The 15,754-nt window shown below is 41.0% G+C and overlaps 3 protein-coding genes across 4 annotated transcripts; 2 read left to right on the plus strand and 1 right to left on the minus strand.

Annotated features, from left to right (window-relative positions):
- Window positions 1-9: 9 nt before the first annotated feature.
- On the minus strand, window positions 10-9,929 carry LOC137175670 (uncharacterized). Of its 2 annotated transcripts, none has more exons than XM_067581483.1 (2): window positions 7,123-9,929; window positions 10-2,793 (listed from the first exon to the last, which is right to left on the minus strand). In XM_067581483.1, the coding sequence occupies exon 2, from the start codon at window positions 1,657-1,659 to the stop codon at window positions 637-639; it is 1,023 nt and encodes a 340-aa protein (XP_067437584.1). In that variant the 5' UTR covers window positions 1,660-2,793; window positions 7,123-9,929; the 3' UTR covers window positions 10-636. The 2 variants fall into 2 exon arrangements, 1 of the variants encoding a protein (XP_067437584.1); XR_010925668.1 differs by lacking the exon at window positions 10-2,793 and adding an exon at window positions 4,549-4,684.
- Window positions 2,925-6,461, plus strand: LOC137175665 (zinc finger protein RFP-like). Its single transcript, XM_067581479.1, has 2 exons — window positions 2,925-3,542; window positions 3,809-6,461. The coding sequence occupies exon 2, from the start codon at window positions 3,811-3,813 to the stop codon at window positions 5,182-5,184; it is 1,374 nt and encodes a 457-aa protein (XP_067437580.1). The 5' UTR covers window positions 2,925-3,542; window positions 3,809-3,810; the 3' UTR covers window positions 5,185-6,461.
- Window positions 9,930-11,228: 1,299 nt separating the features above from the next.
- LOC137176040 (zinc finger protein RFP-like) lies at window positions 11,229-15,155 on the plus strand. Its single transcript, XM_067582071.1, has 2 exons — window positions 11,229-11,748; window positions 12,015-15,155. The coding sequence occupies exon 2, from the start codon at window positions 12,017-12,019 to the stop codon at window positions 13,391-13,393; it is 1,377 nt and encodes a 458-aa protein (XP_067438172.1). The 5' UTR covers window positions 11,229-11,748; window positions 12,015-12,016; the 3' UTR covers window positions 13,394-15,155.
- The last annotated feature ends 599 nt before the right edge of the window (window positions 15,156-15,754 follow it).

Raw genomic sequence — 15,754 nt, forward strand, 5'->3', positions numbered from 1 at the left:
CAGGGAAAATCTGATGCAGATATATTTAATGAAAATGCAAAAAGTCACAGGAACAAACCAGAACGCAGGAGACACAGGAACATCAAACAAAAGCAAACAACTCGACAAAGACCGAACTGAAAACTGGACTATAAATACACAGAGAGTGATTGCAAATGAAACACAGGTGAGGAAAACGAGACACAGGTGAGACACATGAAATAATCAAACACAGGAAGTAAAGTGACCAGACACACAAAATAAAACAGGAACTAAAGTAAACAAACAGGTGACACAAAAAACACAGGAGGAACACACAAGGGAACAAAGAAAACCAAAACCAGGAAACAAATGCAACACAAATGAAAGAGTCCCTCAAAAAGTCCATCTAAAAAACAGAAAAAGTCTGAGGGCATCAGAAGGATAACAAAAAACAGACAGTCCACATGCCAAGACAAGGTGCAGGTAGGAGGCACTCAGAAGGGCAGCCCAAGGCCAGACAAGGGCAGAGACAGGACAAGCAAACGACCCGGGGACTGAACAGGGGTAGGGTAAAAGTTCAGGTGGAAGGCCCTTGGGCCAGACAGAGGCAGAGTCAGAGCCAGGAGTCTTGGGTGAACGGCTTGGGGGCTGAACAAGGGCATAGAAAAAAAGGTCTCAGCCGGGCAGCCGGAGGGCAGGGGCAATGGCTGAAGGCTGAAGACGGCAGAGGTCGCTCAGGAGCACGACCAGGGTGCAAGACAGACAGCAGAAGTCGCTCAGGAGGGCGACCAGGGTGCAGGACAGATGGCAGAGGTCGCTCTGGAGGGTGAATGAACATGAGGAGCTGCTCTGGAGGTTGGGCTGCAGGCCGGCAGCAAAGGCAGAAACCCTCTGAAAGTCGGACTCCAGACCAACAGGGAAGGGGAAGGCGAAGGTGGAACCCCTCTGGAGGTCAGGCTGCAGGCCAACGGGGAAGGCGAAGGATGGGCCCCTCAGGGGGCAAAGCCACTGGGGATGCTGCTGCAGACTCTGGGGGCGACGCCACTGGAGTTTCGGGAAGTGGAGATCTGGCCTTCCTGGGAAAGCAGGAACCACAGGGACCCGGGAGCCAGAGGAAACAGCCGCACAGGAACCCAATGACCAGTGACTCCACGACTTCAGGTGGACAGGGACAGGATGGTTGCAGCTCAGGGACGGGGGACTGGCGCAGCTCAGGGACGGGGGACTGGCGCAGCGGCCCAGCAGGAACAGAGGATTGCTGCAGCGGCCCAGCAGGAACAGAGGATTGCTGCAGCGGCCCAGCAGGAACAGAGAGTTGCTGCAGCGGCCCAGCAGGAACAGAGAGTTGCTGCAGCGGCCCAGCAGGAACAGAGAGTTGCTGCAGCGGCCCAGCAGGAACAGAGAGTTGCTGCAGCGGCCCAGCAGGAACAGAGAGTTGCTGCAGCGGCCCAGCAGGAACAGAGAGTTGCTGCAGCGGCCCAGCAGAAACGGGGAGTTGCTGCACGCCAGCAGGAACAGAGGGTTGCTGCGACGGCCCAGCAGAAACGGGGAGTTGCTGCACGCCAGCAGGAACAGAGGGTTGCTGCACGCCTGCAGGGACAGGAGGTTGGGACTTTGTGACAATGGGGAGCGGAGACTCTGAGGCGCTGGAGCAGACAGGCGGCAAGGTGACCCAATGAACGGTGTTGTCATCTGCATTGACGACCGGACTTCTGGTTGGCGATCCAAGGGCCTCCCAGAGCCAGGCTGGTGCTCAAATAGCAGTCCTGAACCAGAGCAGCATCGGGACTAGCAGGTTGGTGGTAGGCAGTCCAGGAGGGGCTGAGGACTGCCTGGTCGAGAAGCAGACTGCTGGCTAGCTGAATCTTTGTTGGCATATATAGCTGCTTGAAAGCAGAAAAACTCAAACAGAGTCATTTGAGCAGGAACATCAAGCGTGGAAGAAGCAGAATGCTGGTGGCTGGCCAGCTTGGAGGCCCCTCTGGCTGATCAAGGTCCCCCCAATGCCAGATGGGTTCCTTGGAAAGGATTCGTCTCTGCTGGGTCCATGTCTGGTTGAGTTGTACTGTCAGGGTGGGTGAGTGGAGCAGGTGGACCCAAATGCAGAGATGGTAGGCAGGGAAAATCCGATGCAGATATATTTAATGAAAATGCAAAAAGTCACAGGAACAAACCAGAACGCAGGAGACACAGGAACACTAACCAGGAATATCAAACAGAAGCAGGACAGAAGCAGACAACTCAACAAGGACCGAACTGAAAACTAACCTATAAATAGACAGGGATTGCAAATGAAACACAAGTGAGGGAAACGAAACACAGGTGAGACACATGAAATAATCAAACACAGGAAGTAAAGTGACCAGACACAAGGAGGAAATATTTCAAAATAAAACAGGAACTAAAGTAAACAAACAGGTGACACAAAAAACACAGGAGGAACACACAAGGGCCCAGAGAAAACCAAAACCAGGAAACAAATGCAACACAAATGAAAGAGTCCCTAAAAAAGTCCAACTAAAAACAGAAAAAGTCTGAGGGCATCTGAAGGATAACAAAGACCAAGGAAGTCAAAAGAACAAAAACACAAAGAGTCCAAAAAACAGAAAAAGTCCCGGTAGGACGTGACAGTGGCAGCCCAAATAAAAGGAGAGGTTGTCCTTGATATCCCGCCACAACTGTTTAATTGGTGTACAGTCCCATGTGGCATGCATATAGGTGTCAGTAGTGTTTTGTGTACAATAAGGACAAATTTAAGTGTCTATAAAACCCATTTTGAACATCTTTTCCCCATGTGTAGTGTACTCAATGAATGATCTTATATCATATGAGCTGGATATTCGTGTTAGAGGATAGAGAGAAGATGGTTTTGCAGATTTGAGTCCAGAAGTCGGCACTGGGGTCAATTTGTAGATCATGTTCCAATTTTTTGGTAGTGACTGATATTGTTAAGTCAAATGTTGATTAGGTTTGATGGTAACAGAGGTAATTCCAGGTTAGATGATTTGATGTTGATTTTAGTTTGAATGGAGGACTTAATCAATAGAAATTCTAGAAAGTCATTCTCCTCAATGCTGTACTTCTAGCTGCTGCAAGTAGTTCCTAGAAGATGGTGAATAAAGATGGGGAGAGTGGGCATCCTTGCCTGGTACCCCTGTACAGTGAAGCATTGTCATGTGATGTTCTATGAGGATATGACTTGTGTCTTTCAGTTGTTTTTAGTATTTAATAACTGCATCTCATCTTCTTTTCTGTTTTCTCCACTAATAGAGATATCTAACCACGAGACAGCACTGTTAATCATATATTATATTTCAAGTGAAAATAAGTTTTACTTTGTAACCTCAGTGTGAAATATAATCTGTCCATCTTGTGGTAAAGTCACCATAATCACCTCTAAACTGCAAGGAGACTTCAAAACATAACTGGCTGTCCTGCAGGAAGAGGTGGATGAATACTGGGAAGAGGAGGTTCCACAGTAAAAAAAAACTGAAAGTAAGTCGACAGAACTGAAGACAACGACAAACAACTGTGATTTCAGGCTTTCAGGTCAAAAATACAACAGGCCCTCTGCACACCCGGTGAGTACAGTTGATAATATTCACTGTATTTTACAGTAATCAAAAGGAAATCAGGAGAATACTCACACAACGACAACAATTCTAGAAAAGTCTGACATGGCAGTTTTTTCTGTTAAGGCATTGGGAGGTGTCCTGTTGGTTGTCATTCTAGATATTTTCCTTTTCACTTGTTGGTATTAGATGGGTTTATTTTAGGGATTTATTTCAACATGAATTTTGCTCATTTCAGTTTCATTTTTATTTGACACTTTTACTTTCATTCATAGACATGGCAGCCAACAGTCTCTTTTCTGAAGAAGTTCTCTGTGACATCTGCACTGAAACCAAACTGAAGGCCTTGAAGTCCTGCCTGGTGTGTCTGACTTCATACTGTGAGACTCACCTGGAGCTTCACCAGAAAATCACATTTATGACAAGACATAAGCTGATTGATCCTGTGAAGAACCTAAAAGACAGAATGTGTAAGAAGCATGATCGACCTCTGGAGCTGTTCTGCAAGACTGACCAGATATGTGTGTGTCAGTCCTGTGCTGAGTCAGATCACAAGAGACACCACATCATTCCTATGATAGAAGAATATGAAGGGAAGAAGGCTGAGCTGGGAAAGACAGAGACTGATGTTCAGCAGATGATTGAAGAGAGACGACTGAAGATTCAGCAGATCAAACAGTCAGTAAAGTTCAGCAAGGAAGATGCAGACAGAGAGACAGCAGACAGTGAGAAGGTCTTCACTGATCTGATCCAGTCTATTAAGAGAGATCTGGCTCAACTCATTGCAATGATTGAAGAGAAGCAGAAAGCAGAGAAACAGGCTGAAGGTCTCATCAAAGAGCTGGAAGAGGAAATGTCTGAACTGATGAAGAGATGTGCTGAAGTGGAGCAGCTCTTATGTACTGAAGACCACCTCCAGTTCCTCCAAAGCTTCTCATCCCTGAACCCTGCTCCATCCACCAAAGACTGGACAGACGTCAGAGTTCAGTCATCATATGAGGAGACTGTGAGGAGAGCTGTGGCTCAGCTGAAGGACACACTCAGTAAGGAGCTGGAGAAGCTGCGTGTTCATTTTGAGCTGAGGAGGGTCCAGCAGTATGCAGTGGATGTGACTCTTGATCCTGATACAGCACATCCTTATCTCATCCTGTCTGATGATGGGAAACAAGTCAGTCATGGTGATGTAAAACAGATTCTTCCAGACAACCCAGAGAGATTTTCCTCAGCTTTAGGTGTGTTAGGAAAGCAGCGTATGTCTTCAGGAAGATTTTACTTTGAGGTTCAGGTTAAAGAGAAGACTGACTGGATTTTAGGAGTGTCCAGAGAGTCAATAAACAGGAAGGGCTACTTTATATTGTCCCCTGAAAATGGCCATTGGACTGTGGGCTTAATGAAGGGAAATGAGTACAAAGCTCTTGCTGGTCCGTCAGTCTGTCTCCCTCTGAGGTCAAAGCCTGAGAAGGTGGGGGTGTTTGTGGATTATGAGGAGGGTCTGGTCTCCTTCTATGATGTCGATGCTGCAGCTCTCATGTATTCCTTTACCGACTGCACCTTCACTGAGAAACTCTGCCCATATTTCAATCCCTCTCATAATGCTGACGGTGAAAACTCCCCCCCTCTAATCATCTGTCCTGTCAGTAACACAAGTTAGACTCATCATTTCATTTCCAAAGAAAGTGTGCCCTGTCACTCTAGTTAATGTGGTTATTGGTATATTCTAAACAACCTCTTATTTTTATGTATCCAGTTAATACAGTTGGCAGAAAAATATTAATCACTGAAGTTCAATCTCATGTCTCCTTATGTAATTATGTTGACGGAGATTAATTATACACACATCAAGTAGGTGCAAGGCTATCAGGAAACAGCATCAATGTAAAAGGTAACACCTGCACACTTACTCCAGGCCACAAAAGTTTAATAATGACGTTTCGATCCTACTTAGATCTTCGTCAGGTCAGAGTGTTTAAAAAATGGAAAACACAACCATATTTATACATCATGCACACCAATAGGCTGACAAGCTCTATGATGGCAAGTGTGCTTAAACATCCAAACCACTCAGGGTGTTAAACATCCAAAAACAATGAATGATTCAATAAAGTACATAGAAGACACAGTGATACAAAAACCATACTTCAAAATATCAAACATGCATCTTAATAGTGCTGTCAGTCTTTCTCTATAATCCAATTCAAATTTCATCCCTCATTATTTTAATATTTGAATTTTAAATGCTCAAATTTTGCCTATTATTAATATTTACTATGTACCTATACACTGTATACACAGGCTTATGCATTGCCAATGCCACTATCAGCAGGTGGTTGTTATACATTCTGTCCACTAGAGGTCATTCCAACATTACCAATAAATAGGTGATAGCTTTCTTGCTAAGTAACAATTAAGCTTAGGCGCAAAATGAATCATGTTAATCAAAATATTAAATAAGCTTTCATCATATATATATTCATAGTAATTAAACTACACATTTAACTGAAATATATATAAATCCACGTCAGCATGCGCTTGTTTACATCAATACGTGACATGTTATTTTGGGTCAGGATGCAGTGAAAGTCTAAATGATAGTGTGAGTAAGAGCTGTGTGTCCAAACCCTGCACTGCAGTTGCAGCACTGATCATTCAGGCTCAAGTCTTTTACTGTGGGCCTGCTTTTGTTTCATTTTTACGTTTGTGGACAGAAATCCAAACACTTTCCACACATCGCTTCTTAAATGGTCAGGAGTGGTGATCTCCCTGAGTGCATCGCTTCCTGCCATTTCTGATATTGTGACATTACGTTAGCACAATGAATGTGAGATTGTGATTCAGTCAGACTCAGAAAACGTTATTGTTCATCAGTAGCAGGGTTTTCACTAGTGTATTGCAAGCCTGGCTGCCAGGCCTGAGTTGACCCCCACCAGGCCTGAGCATTATATCAGATTCATCATCCCATATATCATATATATCCTCATATGTCCTTATGTAATTACATCTTATCTATACTCAGTAAATCTGAAACTTGTCTACGGCAATGTCAAAATATAATAAAAAAAATGTTAGAATGAGAGAGAGAGAGATCAGTTAACTGTAAAGGCAGTGTATTTACAAATATATTATTCTGAATATTAGACACAGTTTAAGAATCATTGTGATTTCAGGAGAGTTTGTGGTTAAGAAATAATTCTGCAATGTATATGTCTCATTTAAATCATTAATGAAAACTAATAAAATCGAATGAGGAAAGTTTGTTTGGGTCTATGTCCGATGTTTTCTTGTACAGTCAAAATTGCTGAACATTTGATATCAAAGATTGAAAAGTCTTTTTATTCCTACAAGGTCATCAACGATTTTGAGCATAGAAATAAACCATGTCTGTTCCACTGATTAAACAATTAAGACATCTCATTAAAAATGCAATCAGCTGTTGTCAGTGCCAGAAAAGTAACCATGCACATTTGCTCAGTACTGTAATTAAATACAATTCTGAAGTACTTGCACTTCAGTACTTTAATTCTATGCTATTTTGTACTTCTACACTACATTTCAAAGGCAAATATTTTACTTTTTGCTCAACTACACTTACCTGACAGCTGGAGTTTGATTATTTTGTAGATTAAGTACAGTGGCCCTGAAGTGCACATCACAACGACAAATAGGAAAACACAACAGCAAATCAAAAAACACAACAACAAATAACAAAACATGACAACAAATAACAAAACACAACAACAAATAACAAAACACAACAGCAAAAGTAGAAAACACGATCGCAAAAGTAGAAAGCACAACGACATGAACTTCTACCGGAAAAGGTAGGTATCGACAAAGCTTGTTGCTGATTGGACGCTCTCCTGTTGACAAGGATCATCACTGATTGGACAGACGCACTGTCTGTCTTTTTAACAGGAAGGAGGAGGGGGAGGCATTTGGGGTCCGTGTAGTCTCCACCCAAAGCTGTGTTCAACTTGATTAATAACAGGATAAACAATCAATGTATTTCTTTGTTTTTCTGTTTTTCATGTGAAGTAAAAAAAATTTAATTTCACATACTGGTAATTGGAATGGAAAAGGCACGAGACCACCTGGGGTATATGAGGTATGAGCGGTTGCATTCTTCAGTTGGCAGTTAACGTTAAAAGAGTAAAGCCACTGAAGACCAGCCGACTCACAAAGTGTTAATTTGTTCTTTCAGGTGGGTAAACGTCATGTAAGCGTGTATTCAGTTTTTCGATTTTTCTATTTAATGTACTGTTTTTTATTGTTTTATTGTTATTGTACTGCTTTATGTATTGTAGTGTGTAGTCTGAAAGTTGTAAGTGTATATGCGCTAGCTAGGTGGGAAAAGTTGGCACTAGCTTGCCAGTTACAATGATAGTTATCTTTAAATTAAACAGATAAGGTAAAGGTTTGCCTGACTGCACTGATATGTACGTATGTGTAAGATTTAATGTTATAATGTTTCGTGGTTTATATTTTCTTTGTTTTGTTCGTTTTCTTCTCGCAGTTAATAATGTTTATTTTCAGTTTGTTTATAACGGTTAGTAACGTTTATTTTCAGTTCCAGTTTATAACAGTTAATGACGTTTATTTTCAGTTGTTTACAACGGTTATAGAACGTTGTCAGTTAGAGCCAGAGCCCGAACAGCTGATTAGCAGCACTGTTGTTTACCGTTGTCAAGGCAACCAGGGGTCCGTTTCACAAAGCAGGTTCAACAAACTCTGAGTCTAATCCTGAACTCTGAGTTGATCTACTCTGAGATAGGAAACTCTGAGTTTCCGGTTCCAGAACAGCTGATTTGAGTCAGTTTATTCAACTCGGAGTAGTTTCACCTGGAGTTAAGCGCGTGCACCACAACTATAAAAAGCCAGCATCAATGGAGCCCCGATTCAACGAGTCACCATGGCAACGGGGAAGAGAAGGGCTGCGTTTTTCACCCCACTAGAACTAGAAATCTTAATGCGATAATACGGCGAGTTTGAACATGTTTTCAAAAAGAAGTGCAACACCGCTGCAGCTGCAAAAGAGAGGGAGACGGCGTGGGAGAACATCGCTGCTCGGGTCAATGCGTAAGTTTAAATGTAGTCCTTTGCAATCACAATAATATTACAGAGGAAAACTGCTTGAATGGTCGCCTATTAATTTATTTCATTTAGGTCCAATCCCGCGAGGGGGAAGCGCACTTGGCAGCAGTTTAGGATGAAATATAAAAACATTGTTCAAACAGGTGAGACCTCGGCATAATCTCATGGGGGAACCTCATTTTGATCATTTTTTACATTGTAAAGTAAATATTAAGTGGCTGTTTGACTGTGCAGTTGTTTTATCCCCAACATAATGCTGGTTTCACACACATAAATGTCTTCTCATCTACATCATGTTCTGTTAAATAATTAATCCTATTTAAACTAACACAGACTTCTACTCAGCCAACAGAAAGAAGGCAGATGTCCGTAAAACAGGTGGTGGCCCAGCACCGCCACCTCTAACGGAGGCAGAGGAGCTGGCCCTAAGCCAGAATTTGGGAAGGCCAGTGGCTGGCTCCGACATTGTACAAAAAACTTCCGTTTGCAAAGAAACGCAGCGAAACACACAATATCTGCTGGGATGTGAGAGTATGACTACGATTGGTAATGTTGCAAATGTAAGGACGGATTAGGTTGTGTATGTAGATGATGGACTGTGACGTGAAACGGTACCGCTCAAAAAGATAATTGTCTGGAAATGCTAGAACATCTATGCGCGGTCTGATAACCATCTCTCAACGAATATTTAATTCTCTGCGCAGTAATGCTGCACCTTCATCCACGGGATCGTTATCAAAAGGACATGCCATGTTAGTGAAAAAGTCGCCACTTACTGTGCCTAATGGACTTCTAATATACTGACTCTGATTTTTTAAATGATTTTTTTAAATGACAGACGGCAGAACTAGGCTACGCCAAAACTCGCCTGCTGACTGAATGAATGAGGAAATCAAATGGAGTGTGTGGCTCTGAAAGAGGGCGGAGACTGAGAGAAACTCGAGGTTCATTGAGAAAAACCTGGTCCCGACCAGGTTAGGTTCATAGAGTCTGTTACTACGGTAACTGACCGAGAGCTTAAGTTACCTCTCTCTCTGAAACAGGCTAGAGTTATCCCTCTTTCTCTGGTTTGAGTTACCTCCCTTTTTGAAACGGAAAACTCAGAGTTTCCCTCATTTCAGGGTTAACAAACTCTGAGTTTTCACTAAACCCGCTTTGTGAAACGGACCCCAGGTGCTCACGTTGTAATACATCACGCGTAAACAGAGAGGATGAATGAGGGAGATTATATTGTAATGTAAATGTTCAATGCTCTGTTATAGACTTGATCATTTTTAATAGCTAGTTTATAGTGGAAATAGCTAGTTTATACATGATTACTGTATTTTGAAATATTGAGTTTTAATATTATATTGTTTTGTATTGTCGTTGTATTGTTCCAACTAATTTAAGTTGGCAGTTATCGTTAAAAGAGTAAAACTACACTGAAGATCAGCTGACTCACAAAGTGTTAATTTGTTCTTTCAGAATAAATTATTTTTCTAAAATATGTCACCCCTTGAGTGAGCTTCCACTCTATGGGCGTAACACTTGCGATGCATTATTTTGCAATGCACTTGCATCTGGACACTTCCTCCACCACTGATTATTATTGGCATGAGCTAAGAACCTCCATCATGGCCACCAGAGGGCTTGATAGACCTGAAAATCCCCACTAAAGGTTCTGATGAACTGCTTGCAACAGATATGTTCTGCATCAGCTGCAGTTTGCTAGCAGAGAGCAGCTCCTCTGCTCCTCTGAGCTCAGCAACTCACACAACATCAGACAGAGAGACAACACAGCACTGAATGAAAATCTGAGAACTCACACATGCAGCACTGGGCACACGTACGCTGTAAAGATTCTCAGTGACACTGATTTCCAGCTTGAATTTACTCTTAAAAGACTTTTCTGGTGATTTTGCAGTTATGCTACAAATGAATACTCTACATTCCTGCTAACTGCTTCAGTACTTCACATTTTTGAATATATTTCACTACTTTCCAGGCAGCTGCTGCTTTCCTTGGGCTTCATACTCTATCGCAGTGAGCATCAAGTCTGTGTTAATTATTGTCAGAGTTATGTTTAGATAAAATGTAGTACGAGATTTTAAGTCAATTTTGACTTTAATTGCATTGATGTTCACTGTATATACATAACAGGCAAAAAGAGGTCAAGTATAATTTTTGTGGAGATCAAGAGTTAAGACTATTAATAAACAGATTCCAGATTATGTCAAAATCATAGTTTTGCTTTTGATGGACGCAGATAATTTTTCCATTGACATGTTTTCAATAAATGGATTTTCCCAAATTGTAATGTTGATTTTATGCGTTGATTTCCAGTTCATGAGGATAGTTTTCTTGGCGATGGTTAAGGCAATGGAGAGTATTCTACTGGATGTGTTGTTTAGGTTTGTTGGAAATGTCTCCTAGTAGGCAGAGTGAAGGGGATGGTGGGATGTGGCAGCCCAAAAAAAAGGAGAGGTTGTCCTTGATATCCCGCCACAACTGTTTAATTGGTGTACAGTCCCATGTGGCATGCATATAGGTGTCAGTAGTGTTTTGTGTACAATAAGGACAAATTTAAGTGTCTATAAAACCCATTTTGAACATATTTTCCCCATGTGTAGTGTACTCAATGAACTATCTTATATCATATGAGCTGGATATTCGTGTTAGAGGATAGAGAGAAGATGTTTTTGCAGATTTGAGTCCAGAAGTCGGCACTGGGGTCAATTTGTAGATCTTGTTCCAACTTTTTGGTAGTGACGGATATTGTCAAGTCAAATGTGGAATTATCATGTAGATTTTAGATATTAGTTTTTTTTAGTTGTGATGTTGATTAGGTTTGATGGTAACAGAGGTAATTCCAGGTTAGATGATTTGATGTTGATTTTAGTTTGAATGGAGGACTTAATCAATAGAAATTCTAGAAAGTCATTCTCCTCAATGCTGTACTTCTAGCTTCAAAACATAACTGGCTGTCCAGCAGGAAGAGGTGGATGAATACTGGGAAGAGGAAGTTCCACAGTAAAAAAAACTGAAAGTAAGTCTAGGCGACAGTAGACCAGAACTGAAGACAACGACAAACAACTCTGATTTTAGGCTTTCAGGTCAAAAACACAACAGACCCTCTGCACACCTGGTGAGTACAGTTGATAATATTCACTGTATTTTACAGTAATCAAAAGGAAATCAGGAGAATACTCACACAAGGACAACAATGCTAGAAAAGTCTGACATGGCAGTTTTTTCTGTTAAGGCATTGGGAGGTGTCCTGTTGGTTGTCATTCTAGATATTTTCCTTTTCACTTGTTGGTATTAGATGGGTTTATTTTAGGGATTTATTTCAACATGAATTTTGCTCATTTCAGTTTCATTTTTATTTGACACTTTCACTTTCATTCTTAGACATGGCAGCCAACAGTCTCTTTTCTGAAGAAGTTCTCTGTGACGTCTGCACTGAAACCAAAGTGAAGGCTTTGAAGTCCTGCCTGGTGTGTCTGAATTCATACTGTGAGACTCACCTGGAGCCTCACCAGAAAATCACAGTTATGACAAGACATAAGCTGATTGATCCTGTGAAGAACCTAAAAGACAGAATGTGTAAGAAGCATGATCGACCTCTGGAGCTGTTCTGCAAGACTGACCAGATATGTGTGTGTCAGTCCTGTGCTGAGTCAGATCACAAGCTTCATCACATCGTTCCTATGATAGAGGAATATGAAGGGAAGAAGGCTGAGCTGGGAAAGACAGAGACTGATGTTCAGCAGATGATTGAAGAGAGACGACTGAAGATTCAGCAGATCAAACAGTCAGTAAAGTTCAGCAAGGAAGATGCAGACAGAGAGACAGCACCCAATGTGCAGGTCTTCACTGATCTGATCCAGTTTGTGGAGATAAGTCTGGCTGAGCTTATTATGATGATTAAAGAGAAGCACAAAACAACAGAGAAACAGGCTGAAGGCTTCATCAAAGAGCTGGAAGAGGAAATCTTTGAGCTGATGAAGAGATGTGCTGAAGTGGAGCAGCTCTTACGTACTGAAGACCACCTCCAGTTCCTCCAAAGCTTCTCATCCCTGAACCCTGCTCCACCCACCAAAGACTGGACAGAGGTCAGAGTTCAATCATCATATGAGGAGACTGTGAGGAGAGCTGTGGCTCAGCTGAAGGACACACTCAGTAAGGAGCTGGAGAAGCTGCGTGTTCATTTTGAGCTGAGGAGGGTCCAGCAGTATGCAGTGGATGTGACTCTTGATCCTGATACAGCACATCCTTATCTCATCCTGTCTGATGATGGGAAACAAGTCAGTCATGGTGATGTAAAACAGATTCTTCCAGACAACCCAGAGAGATTTTCCTCAGCTTTAGGTGTGTTAGGAAAGCAGCGTATGTCTTCAGGAAGATTTTACTTTGAGGTTCAGGTTAAAGAGAAGACTGGCTGGATTTTAGGAGTGTCCAGAGAGTCAATAAACAGGAAGGGCTACTTTATATTGTCCCCTGAAAATGGCCATTGGACTGTGGGCTTAATGAAGGGAAATGAGTACAAAGGTCTTGCTGGTCCATCAGTCTGTCTCCCTCTGAGGTCAAAGCCTGAGAAGGTGGGGGTGTTTGTGGATTATGAGGAGGGTCTGGTCTCCTTCTATGATGTCGATGCTGCAGCTCTCATGTATTCCTTTACCGACTGCACCTTCACTGAGAAACTCTGCCCATATTTCAATCCCTCTCATAATGCTGACGGTGAAAACTCCCCCCCTCTAATCATCTGTCCTGTCAGTAACACAGGTTAGACTCATCATTTCGTTTCCAAAGAAAGTGTGCCCTGTCACTCTAGTTAATGTGGTTATTGGTATATTCTAAACAACCTCTTATTTTTATGTATCCAGTGAATACAGTTGGCAGAAAAATATTAATCACTGAAGTTAAATCTCATGTCTCCTTATGTAATTATGTTGACGGAGATTAATTATACACACATCACGTAGGTGCAAGGCTATCAGGAAACAGCATCAATGTAAAAGGTAACACCTGCACACTTACTCCAGGCCACAAAAGTTTAATAATGACGTTTCGATCCTACTTAGATCTTCGTCAGGTCAGAGTGTTTAAAAAATGGAAAACACAACCATATTTATACATCATGCACACCAATAGGCTGACAAGCTCTATGATGGCAAGTGTGCTTAAACATCCAAACCACTCAGGGTGTTAAACATCCAAAACAATGAACAATTCAATAAAGTACATAGAAGAAGCAGTGATACAAAAACCATACTTCAAAATATCAAACATACATCTTAATAGTGCTGTCTAGTCTTTCTCTATAATCCAATTCAAATTTCATCCCTTATTATTTTAATATTTGAATTTTAAATGCTCAAATTTTGCCTATTATTAATATTTACTATGTACCTATACACTGTATACACAGGCTTATGCATTGCCAATGCCACTATCAGCAGGTGGTTGTTATACATTCTGTCCACTAGAGGTCATTCCAACATTACCAATAAATAGGTGATAGCTTTCTTGCTAAGTAACAATTAAGCTTAGGCGCAAAATGAATCATGTTAATCAAAATATTAAATAAGCTTTCATCATATATATATTCATAGTAATTAAACTACACATTTAACTGAAATATATATAAATCCACGTCAGCATGCGCTTGTTTACATCAATACGTGACATGTTATTTTGGGTCAGGATGCAGTGAAAGTCTAAATGATAGTGTGAGTAAGAGCTGTGTGTCCAAACCCTGCACTGCAGTTGCAGCACTGATCATTCAGGCTCAAGTCTTTTACTGTGGGCCTGCTTTTGTTTCATTTTTACGTTTGTGGACAGAAATCCAAACACTTTCCACACATCGCTTCTTAAATGGTCAGGAGTGGTGATCTCCCTGAGTGCATCGCTTCCTGCCATTTCTGATATTGTGACATTACGTTAGCACAATGAATGTGAGATTGTGATTCAGTCAGACTCAGAAAACGTTATTGTTCATCAGTAGCAGGGTTTTCACTAGTGTATTGCAAGCCTGGCTGCCAGGCCTGAGTTGACCCCCACCAGGCCTGAGCATCAGGGATGTTTTAAAAAAATGTATTTTAAGATGTTTTTTTAAACTAAAATGTGTTGTACAAGTAGAATAGCTCCTCTAAGGAATAGCTCAGTGCGTAGCGAGTGTGTGGAGAGAGAGTGCAAAGCCAACATACCTACGTCTTATATATAAACATTATATCAGATTCATCATCCCATATATCATATATCATATATATCCTCATGTGTCCTTATGTAATTACATCTTATCTATATTCAGTAAATCTGAAAGTTGTCTACGGCAATGTAAAAATATAATAAAAAATGTTAGAATGAGAGAGAGAGAGATCAGTTAACTGTAAAGGCAGTGTATTTACAAATATATTATTCTGAATATTAGACACAGTTTAAGAATCATTGTGATTTCAGGAGAGTTTGTGGTTAAGAAATAATTCTGCAATGTATATGTCTCATTTAAATCATTAATGAAAACTAATAAAATCGAATGAGGAAAGTTTGTTTGGGTCTATGTCCGATGTTTTCTTGTACAGTCAAAATTGCTGAACATTTGATATCAAAGATTGAAAAGTCTTTTTATTCCTACAAGGTCATCAACGATTATGAGCATAGAAATAAACCATGTCTGTTCCACTGATTAAACAATTAAGACATATCATTAAAAATGCAATCAGCTGTTCTCAGCTGTTGTCAGTGCCAGAAAAGTAACCATGCACATTTGCTCAGTACTGTAATTAAATACAATTCTGAAGTACTTGCACTTCAGTACTTTAATTCTATGCTATTTTGTACTTCTACTCCACTACGTTTCAAAGGCAAATATTGGACTTTTTGCTCAACTACACTTACCTGACAGCTGGAGTTTGATTATTTTGTAGATTAAGTACAGTGGCCCTGAAGTGCACATCACAACGACAAATAGGAAAACACAACAGCAAATCAAAAAACACAACAACAAATAACAAAACACGACAACAAATAACAAAACACAACAACAAATGACAAAACACAACAACAAAAGAGAAAACACAAAAACAAATAACAAAACACAACAGCAAAAGTAGAAAACACAACGACATGAACTTCTACCGGAAAAGGTA

Source organism: Thunnus thynnus, chromosome 23 (genome assembly GCF_963924715.1).
Source record: "Thunnus thynnus chromosome 23, fThuThy2.1, whole genome shotgun sequence".
NCBI lineage: Eukaryota > Metazoa > Chordata > Actinopteri > Scombriformes > Scombridae > Thunnus > Thunnus thynnus.